This window comes from Ornithorhynchus anatinus, chromosome 8, assembly GCF_004115215.2.
Source record: "Ornithorhynchus anatinus isolate Pmale09 chromosome 8, mOrnAna1.pri.v4, whole genome shotgun sequence".
Classification (NCBI taxonomy): domain Eukaryota; kingdom Metazoa; phylum Chordata; class Mammalia; order Monotremata; family Ornithorhynchidae; genus Ornithorhynchus; species Ornithorhynchus anatinus.
In genome coordinates this window covers 53238200-53255727 of record NC_041735.1, presented here as the reverse complement: position 1 = coordinate 53255727, position 17528 = coordinate 53238200, and the positions used below count along the sequence as shown (strand labels likewise).

At 42.8% G+C, this 17528-nt stretch overlaps 1 protein-coding gene across 1 annotated transcript in view; it reads left to right on the top strand.

Moving 5' to 3' along the window:
* Positions 1 to 17528, top strand: part of CHN2 (chimerin 2) — a 246099-nt gene that overhangs the window by 135985 nt on the left and 92586 nt on the right. The window contains exons 4-6 of the mRNA XM_001511768.5: positions 11077 to 11108; positions 12991 to 13104; positions 16357 to 16642. Coding sequence (XP_001511818.3) covers positions 11077 to 11108; positions 12991 to 13104; positions 16357 to 16642 — 432 coding nt within the window. The remainder of the gene's footprint in view (positions 1 to 11076; positions 11109 to 12990; positions 13105 to 16356; positions 16643 to 17528) is intronic.

Genomic DNA, 17528 nt, shown 5'->3' with positions numbered 1-17528 from the left:
TTTGCTGTGGCATACAACATTGTTCGTATTTGGGACCCTGTGTTATAGCAAAAGTGATTGTACAGTAAAACATCCTTTCAGTGGGCTCAGTGGCCCCTCAATTGGTAATATGCCATTCAATCAATGGTATTTATTGAGCACTTACTGTGTGCAGAGCACTGTACTAAGCACTTGGGAAAATACAGTGCACCAGAGTTGGTAGGCAAGATCCCTGCATATAAGAGGTTTAAAATCTAGGTCGCAGTTTAAAGTGGTTGGATCAGTGAATTGGGTTGTGAGTTGTGTTTTTCTAATTTTATTAAAATTCTTACTTGCCCTCAGCCTGATTTTCTTTTTGCCCCAGCCTAATTTCTTTAAGGTCTTGATTCTGTGGAACAGTGCTCATTTGCCTGCTAGATGCAGAGCTCCTTTTTACTATCATTACTTCCAGGGGCGAGTGAGCTCAAGAAATCACTTCAAGGCACAATAGAAAAAATTCTTTTGTGCCTGAAATCATCTTGTGTCACTTGTCGCTTTTTGAGATTGCTTTTCTTGATCACTTATTCAATATAACCATTTCAAAGAAATGAAATAAAAGTCACCCGTTGCAATCTTATAAGGATTTCAATTTAAAAGTACTTTCTTTCCCTTTCTCCCAAAATAAGCTTCTTAAAGAATAGGCTCTTTTAAATAAACTGGGTTATTTTTTAGGTTTTTTAAAAAAAATTATGGAATGAGGTTGGCAGCATTTATGATCAGACTCAATTTTGTTCTTTACTATTGAAAGCTAAATTGAGCATAGATTACAATGGCAAACCTCATACAGATTCCTTCTACCCCCAGAGGCATGAATTCACTTTTCTTTTTTTTTAGTCATCTTTTGATGTTTCTGTATTTTCCTTTCATTTCTGTGTTTTGGGCCCCCTTTAAAAAAAATTAAAACCATTTTCTTTACATTGTCACTTTCTCTTTGCTTTTTTCATCTTTATGCTTTTCCCATTATTGATATTGATCAGACCTGTCCTTTCCCTCTTTATGGTTTTGTGCATTTGTACTATATTACAGGCTTCTCCCTGGCATTAGCAAACAATGGCAGCCCTCAGTGACTCATTTTCAACCTGGGCTGATGAACTGTGAACCACAGATTTATAATAAACTTGTGTGATATATGTGGTCTATCCTTGAACCCTGTTTTCCCTCTCCCCAGCTGCAACAATTTCCCCTTCGCTTAAGTGCACAGAGATGGAAATACGGGTTCTAATCCCAGCCCTGCCATTTATCTGCTGTGTGATCTTGGGCAGGTTACTTCTCCGTGCCTCAGTTTCCTCATCTGTAAAATGGATTAAGACTGTGAGCCATGGGACAGGTAATGTGTCCTACCTGATTAGCTGTATTTACCCCCACACTTAGTAAAGTGCCTAGCAGATAGTAAGGGCTTAACAAATACCATGAAAAAAATCCAAAAAACCCCCACAAAACCAGCCTGTCACTGGGCCAAGGAGACCCTGGCCCAGGGCACAAACCAAAAACTAAAGAGAAGTGAAACCAGTTCGTCTCGGTGAAAGTGCTTAAGTGCGTGAGATTAAACAGCATGGCCCTTCTAATTTCCAGAACAGTGCTTGGTTTGGCTCTCCTGTCAAAATCCTGTGTTTGTGCAGGGACAGACGGGCCATTGTCATCTTGCCAATGCTTAGTGCTATTGCTGGTTTTGAAATAGTGGTTTATAGAAAACCGTCTTCGGAGAAAATGAAGGTCGTGCAGAGACCAGATGGAAACTGCTCTTCAGACTAGGCCTACCGTTATTAGCACACTTGGATGCTTGTGCAGTAGGAATTTTGGGCTCCTTTCAGACACTGGGAGTCTCTATTTTGCAAACTCCTGGCTATCTGTAATAGCCGAAATGGACAATGGGCCTAGGGAAGGGAAAAGAGTGGCACTTGTTTAAAAGGACTGGGGCTTTTCACCGGAACTGGTCCTGGGCTTGTCAATACAAGGTGCCTCTGGAAGGAATATTGGGCAGAAATGAATTGAGAAATGTGCAAGTTTCAGCCTTATCCAGTTAGGATTCTGATTGCTTCAAGAGAAAGCCAAATCTTGAATTCCCAGTGAAAGAACAAGGGGAAATTTGGAAATGTTAATCCAAGGCCACATCAGTGGCAAAAGTGTGAAAGTTATACTGCCTCCTCTTTTCTTGCTTTCATGCTAGAACCTTAGCTGCTAATTATGCTGTCAGTGTTTTTCCCTGATTTAATTTTCCCAACATCATGAATTAAAATCCCTGTGATAATCTTTTTGCCCCATTTAATATATTCAGCAGGAAATTCAGCAGTCTGTAACTGTTGAATGTAAAGGACATTTCCAAATTAGCTTTTTAAATTATTTCTAGTAGGTGAAAATGTAAGATTTACCAGTTGCTAACAAATTATAAAGACTTTTTTTGGAGTGGGAAACTTTATTTACAGGGAGCTCAGAGTCTTGTTTAAATTACTTTTGGGTAAATGAGAAAGAGCAGTATTTATCTTGGCATTGATGATCTGACCATAAAGTAAATTAATTGAAAGAGTAATCCCCTTTTTTTGGATATGCAACTGCCATTTGCCCTTGCTCTCAAGGGTAAGTCCTATGCATTTTTCCTGAAGTTAGAAAAATAAATTGAGGAAGAACCAGGTGAGTTAGGGAACGTTTGCCTCAGGCCAAACAATGGGAATTATTTTATAAGGTAGAAGGTAACTTTGGGACAAAAATTCAACAATAAAGTGTGCAAACTTCCCTTTTGATCTCCATCTTGGGAAGAATAGGGTCCATTCTCAGGAACATCAAAGTGCCGAGGACTGACAAATGCTAAACCCAGTGATCAGTACTGGATTTAGGGGCTCAAACCATCTCTCACAGCTCTCAGAATATCTGGCGGAGGGTTTTTAAAAGAGCATTACCCTGCCCACATTCTACTCAGCCTTTAAGACTTGTACTAGGCCACATTTACAGTGCCTGCCTCAGTCCTTCTGGTCTACAATTCCATGGTGAATTTCACTTCCTGTTGAAGTATCCTTTCACGATAGCAATAAAAATAACAATAATTATTGCAATAAAGTATTTAAGTACTTGGTGCTAAACACTGTACTAAGTGCTGCGGGAGATACAAGGTAATTAGGTTGGACACAGTCCCTCTACCACGTGGGGCTTACAGTTTAAGTAGAAGGGAGAACAGGTGTTGAATCCTCATTTTACAGATGAGGAAACTAAGGCACAGAGTAGTCGACTGCCAAGGTCACACAGCAGGCAACTGACGGAGTTGGGATTAGAATCCAGGTCCTCTGGTGCAGAATGCACAAAGTCTGGGGCCACCCTCTCCCAGACTCATCCCCTGCCACCACCAACTCCTGGCCTTCCAGTTTTGTTGTCCTGGTGGGTGGAGACTGTAGGCTGAAGCTGGAGCCATGGTTTTAGAGCTAAGAAACAACACAGTGTTTTATTGGAAAAACGATTTAAGAAAAGCCATTAAAGGGGATAGGGGAGAGGAGACTTTAGAGATGAGAGTTCAGGTGCACAAAGTGGGTGAGAGAAGCTGGCAGTGGCAATGCAGAGAGCCGCAGGGATGGGCAGGGAGGGAATGGATAGGAAGAACATGATGTGCAGCATGCTTCACTCAGCTCTAGGTATCGCTCCCCTCCCAACTGTCGTCACTCCCTCCTTTGGTTTATCTGTGTTGGATGACTTCATCATTTTCCTCAGTCGAGTCCCAATTCCCTAGAGCTCTGATGCCCTCGTTCCCTCTGCCAGGGAAGTTGGGTGTGGGAGTTCACAGGCCTGTGGTTGGGTAAATGAACCAGGAAAAAAATAGGCAGGAAATCAACAGCAACTACCACATTTATCAGACCATTTTTTTCTGGGGAAAAAAACTGCCTTAAAGTATCTATGCATTTGATGTTCTTAAACTGAGTATAATAATAGTGAAATTTTTTAAGGGATTAGGATTTGCCAAGCACTGGGGTAGATATGAAATAATCAGAACAGACAAAAGTCCCTGTGTCACCTCGAGTTCACAGTCTAAGAAGACAGGCAGATATTTTTATCCCCAATTTAAAGATTTGGAAACAGAGGCACCAAAAGGTTAAGTGACTTGTCCACGGTCATATACAGCAGGCCAGTGGTGGAGCCGGGATTAGAAACCAGGTTTCCTGACTCCCAGCCCTGTGTTCGTTCCACTGGGCCACACTGCTTCTACTTAGCCTATCACAACCAAGCTTTAGTCTGTTGGCAAAATGGGGTGTCTCAACTGAACCTCCCAATTCTTGTGCTGGCCTGTCTTCCTGGGTGGGCCACCATGTCAGCCCACTTTGCCACACCTGGACAAGACTGCATACGTATTATTCCTTCACTGAATTTCCCCCTTTTATTTTTGGTAGTCACATCTAGGCTCATACAATTTTGCCTTTTGTATGTTTGCAGTGTATCTGCTTAGCTCCCCAGTTAGACTGTGAGATCCACAGGGGATGGGGCCTGCCTTTTGTTTCTATTTCAGTTCTTCAGGACTTCGTACTGTGCTCTGCATAAAGTAGATGCTCAATCAATACCTCTGCTGATAACGATGGTATTTACTAAGTGCTTCAATACAAGATAGATCGGGCACAGTCCTTCTCCCACGTGGGGTTCACGGTCTAAGAGTAATAATGATAATTGTGATATTTGTTAAGCACTTAATATGTTCTAGGCACTGGGATAAATCCAGCATGTGCAAATCAGACACACTCCCTGTCCCCCATGGGACTCAGTCTAAGGAGAAGGGAAACCAACAGGTATTTTACAGATAAGGAACCCGAGAAGTGAAGTGATTTGCCCAAGGCCACAAAGCAGGCAAGGGACAGAGCCACAACTAGAACCTGGGTCTCCTCACATCTAGGTCCAGGCTCTTTGCACTTGGCCTCAATGTTAATAACCATAAAGGTTCCCAAAGACAAGCCTGAGGACTAAGAGGTCCAGCTGAGAATAATAATGTTGGTATTTGTTAAGTGCTTACTATGTGTCAAGCATTGTTCTAAGTGCTGGGGAGATACAAGATGATCAGGTTATCCCACGTGGGGCTCACAGACCCCATTTCACAGATGAGGTAACTGAGGCACAGAGAAGTGACTTGCCTCAGGAATTTCAGCAGACAAGTGGCAGAGCCTGAATTAGAACCCAGATCCTTCTGACTCGCATGCTTATGCTTATGCTCGAATGCTTATGCTCTATCCACTAGGCCACACTGCTTCTCAGAGAAGCAGCATGGCTCAATGGAAAGAGCCCGGGTTTGGGAGTCAAAGGACATGGATTCGAATCTCTGCTCTGCCCCTTGTCAGCTATGTGACTATGGGCAAGTCACTTCACTTCTCTGTGCCTCAGTTACCTCATCTGTAAAATGGGGATTAACTGTGAGCTTCACGTGGGACAACTTGATTAACTTGTATGTACCCCAGCGCTTAGAACAGTGCTCTGCACATAGTAAGCGCTTAACAAATACCAACATTATTATTATTATTCATCCCCATTTTGCAGATGAGGTAACTGAGGCCCAGAGAAATTGTGATTTACCCAGGTCACACAGCCGACAAGTGGCGCAGCCGGGATTAGAACCCATGACCTCTGACTCCCAAGCCTGAGAAGCTTCTCTGAGAAGCACCATGGCCTAGTGGATAGAGCATAAGCATGGGAGTCAGAAGAACCTGGGTTCTAATTCAGGCTCTGCCACTTGTCTGCTGGAATTCCTGAGGCAAGTCACTTCTCTGTGCCTCAGTTACCTCATCTGCAAAATGGGGGTAAGACTATGAGCCCCATGTGGGACATAGACTGTGTGCAACCTAATTAGCTTGTATTTACCCCAGTGCTTACAGTGCCTGGCAAAGAGTAAACACTTAATAAATGTCATTTTAAAAAAAGATTACCCTACTCCTTTCCCAGAGGGGCTCCTCTGGATTCAGAGCCAACGAGAGGGCTCCCTCTTTGCTATGCGTTCTTGGATTGGGACCTTGGATGAGGGTGTCTTGGGATCCTGGCCCCTTCCTTAAGAATTCCCAAGTGGAATGCTCCTAGCAGATCACCCCACTTTGCATGCAAAGTGTATTCTGTAGCCTTTTCTGTCTTTAAATTTCCATAGTGTGTTATTGTTAAATTCTTGTTTTTGGAGGCAAATGAGAAATGTCAGTATCATTAAACGTCAAAGCAAGAAAGAACACTGAAAGTATGTAAGATGGGGCAGGTGAGAAAAAGTTGATTTCAAGATGAAATCTCCTCGGGCTCAGAGAAGAGGTAGAGATAATGCCCATGGAAACATAGACAACCAAGTACTTTTTACTGATTATTATGCCCTCCTCTGAACAAATCTTCCACCATAGAAAGAGAGGCTTGCCGAAACAGGACTGTCTGATGAAAAGTGAAGGCGTGGTTCACCCAAAATATTTGAGTAGTTGTGTTAGTCATAGTACGCAAGCAACCAGGAAGCACAATGCACTGTACTAGATGTAAGGGAAGTTCAAAATAAAAAAGACAACTTGTTTTTTGCCCACAAGGAGTTTGAACTCCAATAGGGGTGACAGCCACAATAATAATTTACAACTGAATATTCAAAATAAATCACTGAATTTACAATTCAGCAAACATGGATAAGAGTGCTGGGAATAAATGTAATAAGTTCACAAGTGCTAGAGTTGAATGATGAAGGCTTACGCTGCTTCAGCGTCTGGGAAATGAATTGGCTTCGTGGAGGAGTTTTTTTGTTTTGTTTTTTTCTGAGGTATTTTTGGTATTCGTTAAGCACTTGCTATGTGCCAGGCACTGAACTAAGCATTGGTGTAGATACAAAATAATCTGGTTGGACAAAGTCCACCACATAGAACTCATGATCTTAAGCCACATTTCACAGATGAGGTAACTGAGGCACAGAGAAGTTAAGTGACTTGCCCAAGGTCACAAGCAGAAAAGTGGTAGAGCCGGGATTAGAACCCAGGTCCTCTGACTTCCAGGCCCTTGCCCTTTCCACCAGGCCATACTCCTCAAGATAGAGCTTGAGGAGCACCCAAACGGCTACCTTACTGTTACGGGCTCTCGTTATATCCCGGCTAGACTACTGTGTCAGCCTTCTCTCTGACCTCCCTTCCTCCTCTCTCGCCCCGCTCCGGTCTATTCTTCACTCCGCTGTCCGGCTCATCTTCCTGCAGAAACGATCTGGGCATGTCACTCCCCTTCTTAAACAACTCCAGTGGTTGCCTATCGACCTCCGCTCCAAACAAAAACTCCTCACTCTAGGCTTCGAGGCTCTCCATCACCTTGCCCCTTCCTACCTCTCCTCCCTTCGCTCTTTCTACCGCCCACCCCACACGCTCCGCTCCTCTGCCGCCCACCTCCTCACCGTCCCTCGGTCTCGCCCATCCCACCGTCGACCCCTGGGTCACGTCCTCCCGCGGTCCTGGAACGCCCTCCCTCCTCACCTCCGCCAAACTGATTCTCTTTCCCTCTTCAAAACCCTACTTAAAAATCACCTCCTCCAAGAGGCGTTCCCAGACTGAGCTCCTCTTCCCCCTCTACTCCCTCTGCCATCCCCCCTTTACCTCTCCGCAGCTAAAGCCTCATTTTCCCCTTTTCCCTCTGCTCCTCCACCTCTCCCTTCCCATCCCCACAGCACTGTACTCGTCCGCTCAACTGTATATATTTTCGTTACCCTATTTATTTTGTTAATGAATTGTACATCGCCTTGATTCTATTTAGTTGCCATCGGTTTTTACGAGATGTTCTTCCCCTTGACGCTGTTTATTGCCATTGTTCTTGTCTGTCCGTCTCCCCCGATTAGACCGTAAGCCCGTCAAACGGCAGGGACTGTCTCTATCTGTTGCCGACTTGTTCATCCCAAGCGCTTAGTACAGTGCTCTGCACATAGTAAGCGCTCAATAAATACTATTGAATGAATTTTCAAAGCTGGGAGAGCTTTGTTATGTCAGATTTAAGGAGGAAGGGAGAGATCATTACTTCTGTTGTAGCCTTGGACTCATTATCTATAAGGTGTTTCATCCACCTATATATAGCTATGACCTCTGAACCCACCACAAAGGACACGTGCAGTGCATTAATCAATCAGTCAATAGGCAGGGAATGTCTACAACTCTGTTATATTGTTACATTGTACTCTCCCAAGCGCTTAGTACAGTACTCTGCACACGTTAAGCCCTCAGTAAGTATGCTTGACATTTATTGAGCACTTACTGTGAGCAGAACAATGAGAAGTGCTTGAAAGAGGGCAGTACAGTAGGCTTGGTAGACACAATCCCCGCCCTTAAAGAGCTTACAGTGTATTGAGGAGTTGGCAGTCTAATGCTCTCAAGCGCTTAGTATAGTGCTTTTCACACAGTAAGAGCTCAATCAATAGTGAGCCATTTAATCAGCGGCCCACACTCAACGTGAAATATCAAGATAGGCTCACTCGCATAGTTCACCATCAATGAGGAAGTGTATATCATGACGGAGCAGTGCTGAACAGGATATGTGAGGACATGAGCAAGCAGGATAGTCCAGCAGTTGCTCTAAGGCAAACAAAAGAGAGTCATACATAAGCAAGGAAGGTCTCAAACAATGCGGCTGCTGGCAGACAACAGCAGTATTCAGACCAGCATGGTGGGTGGCAAACTGGAGATAAGATGAGGCTTTGGTAAAAAAGTGAACATCAGTCAGAAATAAGCACTGTAATAAGCACTGAGGAGAGTACAATAGACAGAGCAGACATGAGCCTCTTCCTCAAAGAGTTTACAATCACTAATATGGACAGGCAGCAAAATAAATTACAGATGAGGTAGGCAACAGACTTTAAAGATGTGTGCATAATCAATCAATCAGTGGTATTTATTGAGTACTTACTTTGTGGTGAGCACTGTACTAAGCACTTGGGAGAGTACAATGCAACAGAATTAATGGACACGATCCCTGCCCATAATGAGGGGGAGAAGGACATTAATATAAATAAATAAATGAATAATTTATCAAATAAGTGCCAAAAGTATTTGGGAGAGTGAGTATGCAAGTGCTTAGGTGGTGGAGAAGTGTTGAATGGCAGAAGGGAGGAAACAGGGTGGGGGAATGAGAAGTTAATCAAGGAAGGCCTCTTAACAGAGATGTGATTGCAGAAGGGCCTTGAAAATGGGGAGAGAAGTAGTATGCCAGATAATAATAATAATTATGATATTTGTGTAGTGCTTACTATGTGCAAGGCACTGTGCTAAGTGTACTAAGTGTACTAAGCAGTCCCTGTCCCACATAGAGTTTGCAGTCTCAATCCTCATTTTATAGATGAGGTAACTGAAGTTAGGTGACTTGCCCAAGGTCACAAAGTTGACAAGTGGCAGAACTGGGATGTGGAGGGGAAGGGGGGAAAAGGGGAGGGCACGAGTGGCATCAATGGCAAGAGGCAAGACAAAGCACCATGAGTAGGCTGCCTTGAGAGCAACAAAGCATGTGTGCTGTGGTTAGCTGGGAGAGGAGCAAGGATAAGTAGCAGAAATAGAGCCTTAAAGCCATTTGTCTGGAGACAGATACCTTTGAACACACAGAACAACTTTCTTTTTTTCTTCTCTCTTTCTTGCTTTATCTCTGGATGTATGTGTATACATGTATTTATAGTATATGAGTTTTTACATATATGAATATGTACACCAAGAATATTCATACACATACTTTTTAATATTTCCATATAACCCAAAATTCAGCATGTGATGGTTTGTAAATATCTCATATGTATCCTTATGATTCAGCGCTTTTCCTTTGTTACACTTCCAAGAGAATGAGCACATATTTAAGCGTGTCTGGGAGATTAATTTTATCCCTGCATGGAATCTTGATTTTTTCAGAGGAGTTATTTTGTTATGGAGATGCCCATTTGCCTTTACACATAAATGACTGAATTTAATACCTATTCAGCAGACACTCTACAGTGTTAAATTAAATAGATTAAACTTAAGACCCTTAGTTTATAACTGATAATAAAGAACTCAGCGGAATCTTGTTCTTCTTTTATACTGAGCCTATATAGAATTGTTACAGTGCCATAACTGACTTCAGCACTGTGAAATAGGATGGATACCAAACAGAGTCCTCAAGTAGATTAGCACAGACACAATAGAACAGACAGTTTAACTCTAAGACTAAGACTACGGTTAGAATATTTTCCTGGATTTTTTGTGACTTTCAGCCCGCCATTCAGTATCTTAACCCTCACTTCTGCATCCTACAATCAATTTCAATGCATTGACATTTGCTTAGAGCCAGAAAATGTGACTCTTAGTCAAGAAAAGAAGCAGTTTGATTTATCTTGTTCCATTTTTGAGCCCTGGGATAAAAGATACATTACCAAGAACATGTGAATGTTATAGGCCATGCATTTACAGTGGTAAATTTGATGGAGAATGGAATGAATTCTGGAAGGAGTTTTGACCCCTCCCAAGTCATGCTATTTGCCATTCCTCCCCCATCCTCAAACTCACAGGTATTAGAATTATCACTCTACTTTACAACCATCACTTATCATCCCATTCTGAAATGGGTTTGTATTTGACTTTGAGCCAGCAGGAAAAAGGAAGAATGCTATTTCTTTACAGAGGCTGGGGTGCAGTTCTGCACAGAGATTACAGTATAGACTAGAAATGCTCTGGCTCCTTCCAACAAGATTCCCTGATTCAGTGTTTCTCTGAGCAGAAGCAGCATGGCCTGAGAGTCAGAGGACCTGGGTTCTAATCCTGCCTTCACCATTTTCTGTTGCATGACATTGGACAAGTCACTTCTCTGTGCTTCAGCTACCTCATTTGTAAATGAGGATTAAGACTGTGAGCCCCATATGGGACAAGAACTGTGTCCTACCCGATTAGCTTAGTACAGTGCTTGGCACATAGTAAGAGCTTAACAAATACCATAAAAAATTTTAATCTTATAATTCTTTTTACATTCAGATGGGCAGAAACACCATAAACTCATAGTTGGATAAAGTTGCCATCGGAGTTAGAGATGCATTTGCTCTAATAGCATTTTAATCCTAATGATCTGAACTCAGATGCATGACTAATTATTTTTCTTTTTTAAATACAGGTGGAGAACCGGCCAAAATATTATGGAAGAGAGTATGTATTACACTATTATGCATTTTATCATTTAATAAGTATCATTAATTCATTCAATTGTATTTATTGAGTGCTTACTGTGTGCAGAGCACTGTACTAAGCAATTGGAAAGTACAATTCAGCAACAAATAGAGACAATCCCTGCCCACAACAGGCTTACAGTCTAGAAGCGGGGAGACAGGCATCAAAACAAGTAAACAGGAATCAGTAGCATCAATATAAATTAATAGAATTGTAGATATATACCTATTATTAATATAAATAAATAGAATTATAAATATATACACAAGTGCTGTGGGGGGGGGAAGGAGGGTAGATCAAAGAGAGCAAGTCGGGGTTATGGGGGCGGGGGGGAGTAGAGGAAAAGGCAGGCTTAGTCAGGGAAGGCCTCCTGGAGGAGGTGAGCCTTCAGTAGGGCTTTGAATGGGGGAAGTGGAGTTACATTGCACAATATAAATTAATAAATACTAAAATTGATGAGTTCTTGCAGAATTGTCCAGAATACAGAGGTTTAATAATCAAGAATACATGCAATCAGATTGCCCTGTAGTAACTTGCCTTTGTAGCACTCAGTGTTTGATTTCTGTTCTTCCCATCTAGACTGTAAACTTGTTGTGGGAGGAATGGGCCTTTTTTTTGTTGTATTTTACTCTCCCAAGTGCTTAATACAGACCTCTGCATATAGTAAGTGTTCAATAAATACCACTGACTGACAAATATGATTGACTGATTCACATTGGGAGGGGGAGTGTATTATGCCAGAATCCTGCAATCACAGGTGGCTGTTGAGCATCCTCATTGTGTTTGGAAGTAATGAAGACCCAGGTGGCAACCAAGACTGCATATTAACACATTTCATTTTATCTCAGTATACTTGGATGATGTTAAATTCTCCTGCAGGTGTATCAATACTCCCCCCAGCAGACAGTATGCCACCTTTGGTTGAGCCTCCTCTTTTTCAGTACCATTCCGGAAAACCCAACTCTTAATTCTCTTTGGCAGAGACATTCTAATCGAAATGAACAGAATGATCCACTTTCCTAATTTTTCCCATTCCATTCAAGGTGTCTATCTGCTTTCTCCCCCTTCCATGGCACTCTCCGCCAGATTGTCACCCTTGCTAGTGCCTTGGGGTTGTAGAATAGCATGTGTAAAATAAGAATGCCAGAGCGTGACCCATGAAGAGGATCTTACTCAACTGGCACCAGTCTCCAGTGCTGTCACCTTATTGCTAGTGTCCTTAGGCTAGTTCTCTCCCAGAATCCACCTTCCACACCTGGAGTTGGCTTAACTATTACATTCTTCTCGCTTGTTCTCCCAGGTGAGACCCAACTGTTATGATCAATGACCCTCTTTCCTGAAGAGCCAGCAGCCTCTTCCTAATTGCTCCAGTCTCATTTCTCAATCTAACTGGCTACCTTGGGGAATTCAGTCTTTACCTCTCAAGGAACACTGAACCATCCTGCCTCCTGTGTCTGGCTTTTGGCAGCATTACCATATTTTTCTCCTACTCAGAACTCTTGTTCTGACACCCAACAAAGTGCAGTAATAGCTGGATGCCCACCGACTTCTTTTCTGTTGGAATTTCTGAATGCGGGAGCCAGCAGGGAGGGGACTTGTGGTGGTTTGTAACTCTGGACTGTAATTTGCTGTCAGCTAAACCTCTGGCTCCCCACAGGTCTCCTAGGATAATCTAAAATCTAAATAGAATACACCATCAAAGGGGAAATAAAAGCATGCTTTTAGCTAAATTTCTGAAATATAAACTCTCCCCTCACACATGCAGTCTTGAAGATATCTTCCAGAATCAAGGCTAACAAAAATTGTATTAGGTGGAAATTATTTCAGCCTGAATACACTGACGGTATTGTTTCCTCTCTAGATTCCATGGGATAATCTCACGGGAGCAAGCTGATAACCTGCTTGCAGGTGTGGAAGGAGCTTATATTCTCAGAGAAAGCCAGCGGCAGCCAGGCTGCTACACCTTAGCTCTAAGGTAAACCCGGTTTCATTCCCTCAGCTGATCCTGCTAGCCCCCCATTCCTGAAACTCCAGAAGCTGTACCTCATCGTCCCCTTGCTTTCTTGGGATTCCAGCCCTAGGCATAAGTCAGCAGTAATAGCATTTTTAAGGGAGGTTTGGTTTTTGTTTTGGGGATATTGGTTGCTTGTCACAGGATGGAGAGTCTGCCTCTTTCCAACAACAGGCTGAGCTCCTGGTAATATCGTTGCTGCTTTGGCCACATCCAAAGTGCAGGGTATCCCATGATGGCATCTCGTCCATGAGTTGTTGGAGAACTTCAGTGGCCATTTTGATTGATCAGTCACTTAATCAGTAGTATTTCCTGTGTTCCTACTGGGAAAAAGCACTTATAAAATAATATATATAGTATTTGTTAAGCGCTTACTATGTGCCAGGCCCTGTTCTAAGCACAGGGGTAGATACAAGATAATCTGGTTGGGCAAAGTCTCTGTCCCACACAGGGCTCATAGTCTGAATCCTCATTTTACAGATAAGGGAACTGAGGCCCGGAGAAGTGAAGTGATTTTCCTAAAGTCAAACAGACAAGTGGCAGAACCAGAATTAGAACCCTGGTCCTTCCAACTCCCAGGCCTCTGCTCTCCACTAGGCTTGAGAGAGTACAGTGGAATTAGTAGACAAGATCCCTGCCTTCAAAGATTTTTTTAGGTCAGCAGGAGAGACAAACACTACAATTATAGATAGTAGGAAGAAGGAAAAGGGGTTATGTACATGAGTGACTGTTAAAGTCATATAGTCTGTACGATAGCTAATAAGTGCTGCAGGAGGTTTCATGGACTTAAGGGCTTAAATGGTGCAGAAATACTGAAGTAAAAATTGGGTGGATATGAGCAAGGGAAATAATGATAATAATTATGGTATTTGTTAAGTGCTTACTAACACTGTCAAGCATTGTTGTAGGCCCGGGGGTAGATACAAGTTAATCAGGTTGGACACAGTCCCTATCACACATGAGGCTCACAGTCTAAGTAGGAGGGAGAACAGGTATTAAATCCCCATTTTACAGATGAGGAAACTGAGGCTAAGAGAAGTTAAGTGACTTGCCCAAGGTCACACAGCAAGCATGTGGTGTAGCCAATATTAGAACCTAGGTCCTATGACTCCCAGGCCCGTGGTTTTTCCACTAGGCTACAAGAGATGTGATTTTTTGAAAGGATTTGAGGATAGAGAGGGCTGAGGCCTGTGGGCTTGAATGGGGAGGGAGCTCCAAACAGAGAGAGGACATGAGCAAGGGGTCAGTTGCAGGAAAAATGAGAAGAGGGCACAGTGTGTAGGTTAACTTGAAAGGAACAAAGAGGGTGAGCTGGGTGTAGTGGGAGATTAGTGAATAAGTAGAATGGAGAGAGACCTCATCAAGTGTTTTAAAGCCAGTTATTAGGAGTTTGGTACGGAGAGGAATGGACATTTGGGAAGTTTTTGAGGAGAGACCTGTGCAAAACCATGTTTTTAAAAACATCAATTAATCAGTAGCATTTAGTGAGTGCTTACTGTATGCAGGGCATTGTACTAAGCGTTTGAGAAAGTACAATAGAGATAGTGTACATAATCACTGCCCTCAAGGAACTTAAAATCAAGCAGGGTAGACAGACACGAGGGTGGAGACTCAAGTTTACTTCACGGAAGGAGGCATTTGGTAAACCACTTCCGTATTTTTACCATAAAAACTCTAGTGATACATTATCAGAATGATTGCAGATGGAGAGCGGAGCATTTTGGGAGAGATGTGTCGGTGGTGTTGCTATGGGTCGGAAACGACTCAATGGCATAAGACAAGGCAAAACAGACACTAAAACAGATTGGAGGTAGGGAAAAGCAACAGAATTCAAAGATCCCAGCAGTAGTATGATGTATGATGTATGGACTGGAGAGGGGAGAGACTGGAATCAGAGAGACCAGTGAGGAGACCAAAGCAACAGTCAGTGAGGAATATGACAAGTGGAACAACAATGTGATTAAGTATTTCTGTCCTCAATTAACCTGTAGCTCTCCAAAATACATTGGAAGGTGATGGAGACGTGGCCCTTGAGCTGAAACAAAGCTGATTCGCTGAGCTAATGAAAATGATTGAGAAGCAGTGTGGTCTAGTGGAAAGAGCACAGGCCTGTGAGTCAGAGGGCCTGGGTTCTAATCCTGACTCCACCACTTTGCTGTGTGGCCTTGGACAAGTCACTTAACCTCTCTGTGCCTCAGTTATCTCATCTGAACAAGGAAGATTAAGACTGAGCCCTGTGTGGGGCAGGGACTGTGTCCAAACCTGATTATCTTTGTCTCCCCATCTATACTGTAAATTTGCTGTGAGTAGTCAGTCAATCAGGCACGTCCTGTCTCCCCAATTATGCCAGGGATGAGCAGTTTGAAAAAGCATTTAAATGATATCCTGTGGCCTCTCTGCATCACCACAGGAAGCTTGGGCTTCCTCTGTGGCATTTGACCCAGTGGATAGAAGATGTCTATGCTCATAACCAATGCTGCCGGTTTTGTTGTTCTCCTCTCTAATTGTATTGTATTCTTTCAACACTTACTTTGTGCAGAGCATTGTACTAAGAGCTTGGGAGAGTACAATACAACAGCGTTGGTAGACACATTCCCTGCCCACAACGAGCTCACGGTCTAGAGGGGAGCTCACAATCTACAGGCGAACAAGTAGGGAACAAGTTTACCAGCTGTTATATTATTTTACTCTCTCAAGCGCTTAGTACAGTGCTCTGCACACAGTAAGCAGTCAGCAAATACGATTCATTAATTGATTGGCTGGGGTGGGGCACAATGGTGTCCCTTCTCCCACCTAGCTGCCACAAGGTGCCATAAGGCCTGGAGGAAAGAACATCCGGTCAGAGGCCAGGCGTTTTTCTCTCCTCCCAACCCCATGTTGTCCACACCATCAGTTGGTTGTGCTCATTGGACTCTTCCCTGGGCAAGGCCCAAGAGGGGGCCATCTGGGAGTTGGGGGTTGGGGGTGCTGTTCATCTTGCCAGCTGTACCCCTAGGGCACAGGCACGTCCTGTCTCCCCGATTATGCCAGGGATGAGCAGTTTGAAAAAGCATTTAAATGATATCGTGTGGCCTTTCTGCATCACCACAGGAAGCTTGGGCTTCCTTTGCGGCATTTGACCCAATGGATAGAAGATGTCTATGCTCATAACCAATGCTGCCGGTTTTGTTGTTCTCCTCTCTAATTGTTCTTACACTTTTCCTCTCTCCTGGGCAGATTTGGAAATCAGACTTTAAATTATAGGCTCTTCTACGATGGGAAACATTTTGTCGGGGAGAAGAGATTTGAATCGATCCATGATTTGGTAACAGATGGCTTGATAACGCTGTATATAGAAACCAAAGCTTCTGAATACATTTCAAAAATGACAACCAACCCCATCTATGAACACATTGGCTATGCCACGTTGCTTAGAGAAAAAGTGTCGAAAAGGCTGAGCCGGACAAAGAATGAATCAAGGAAAACAAGTGTAACAAGTGAGGAACACGCCACTATGGAGAAGGTAAAAACTGCCTATGATGTCAGATTAGAAATGCAAACTTCTGATTTTTGCTTTTAATTGCTAAAGTATGGTTTTGATTTTAAGTGGCTCCAGTGATATCTAGGAAAATGCTCCCACCAAACCATGACTTTTTCTGGGATATATATATATATATATAAAATATTAGTTAAGCACTTACTCTGTGTTAAGCACTGTACTGAGCACTGGGGTACATATAAGATAATCAGGTTGGACACAGTCCATGTCCCACATGGGGATCACTGTCTTAATCCCTATTTTTCAGATGTGGAAATTGAGGCACAAAGAAGTTAAGTCACTTGCCCAAGGTCACATAGCAGACAAGTGGCAGAGTCAGGATTAGAACCCAGATCCTCCTAAGTCCCAGGGCCTGTCCTCTATCCACTAGGCCATGCTGCTTCTCTAATTTGAGGCCCTTTGAGAACCACTCTTTTATATTCAAACACTGATCTCAGTAGATTTGCAAAATAGTACTGGAGGGCATCATTTGGGCTATTTTGAAGCTCTTCAGACACTGAGCATGTGAATGTGTTTCTTAAAGCCTTTGTTCTAAGATTAAAAGGGTGGAAAGGCATATATATATATGAGAAAGATTTCAAGCTGAATGAACGGATAGTTTCAGGTGTAAGGTAAAACCCATCTTGATTATGGTTGTTTGAATATGCTTATTTATGGACAAACTGCTTTACCTTATCCCATTCCTATTCTATTGAAAAAAAGTGCCAGGAATTCAGGTGGTTAGCATTTAATGAACTGAATGCTGAGTTGAGCTTTTAAATTCAGGTATGATTGATCCGATTTAAACAGGACATAACGGAATGACAGTTGTTTTTTCTACAAATTATTAATCCTTAAATAACCTGGCATA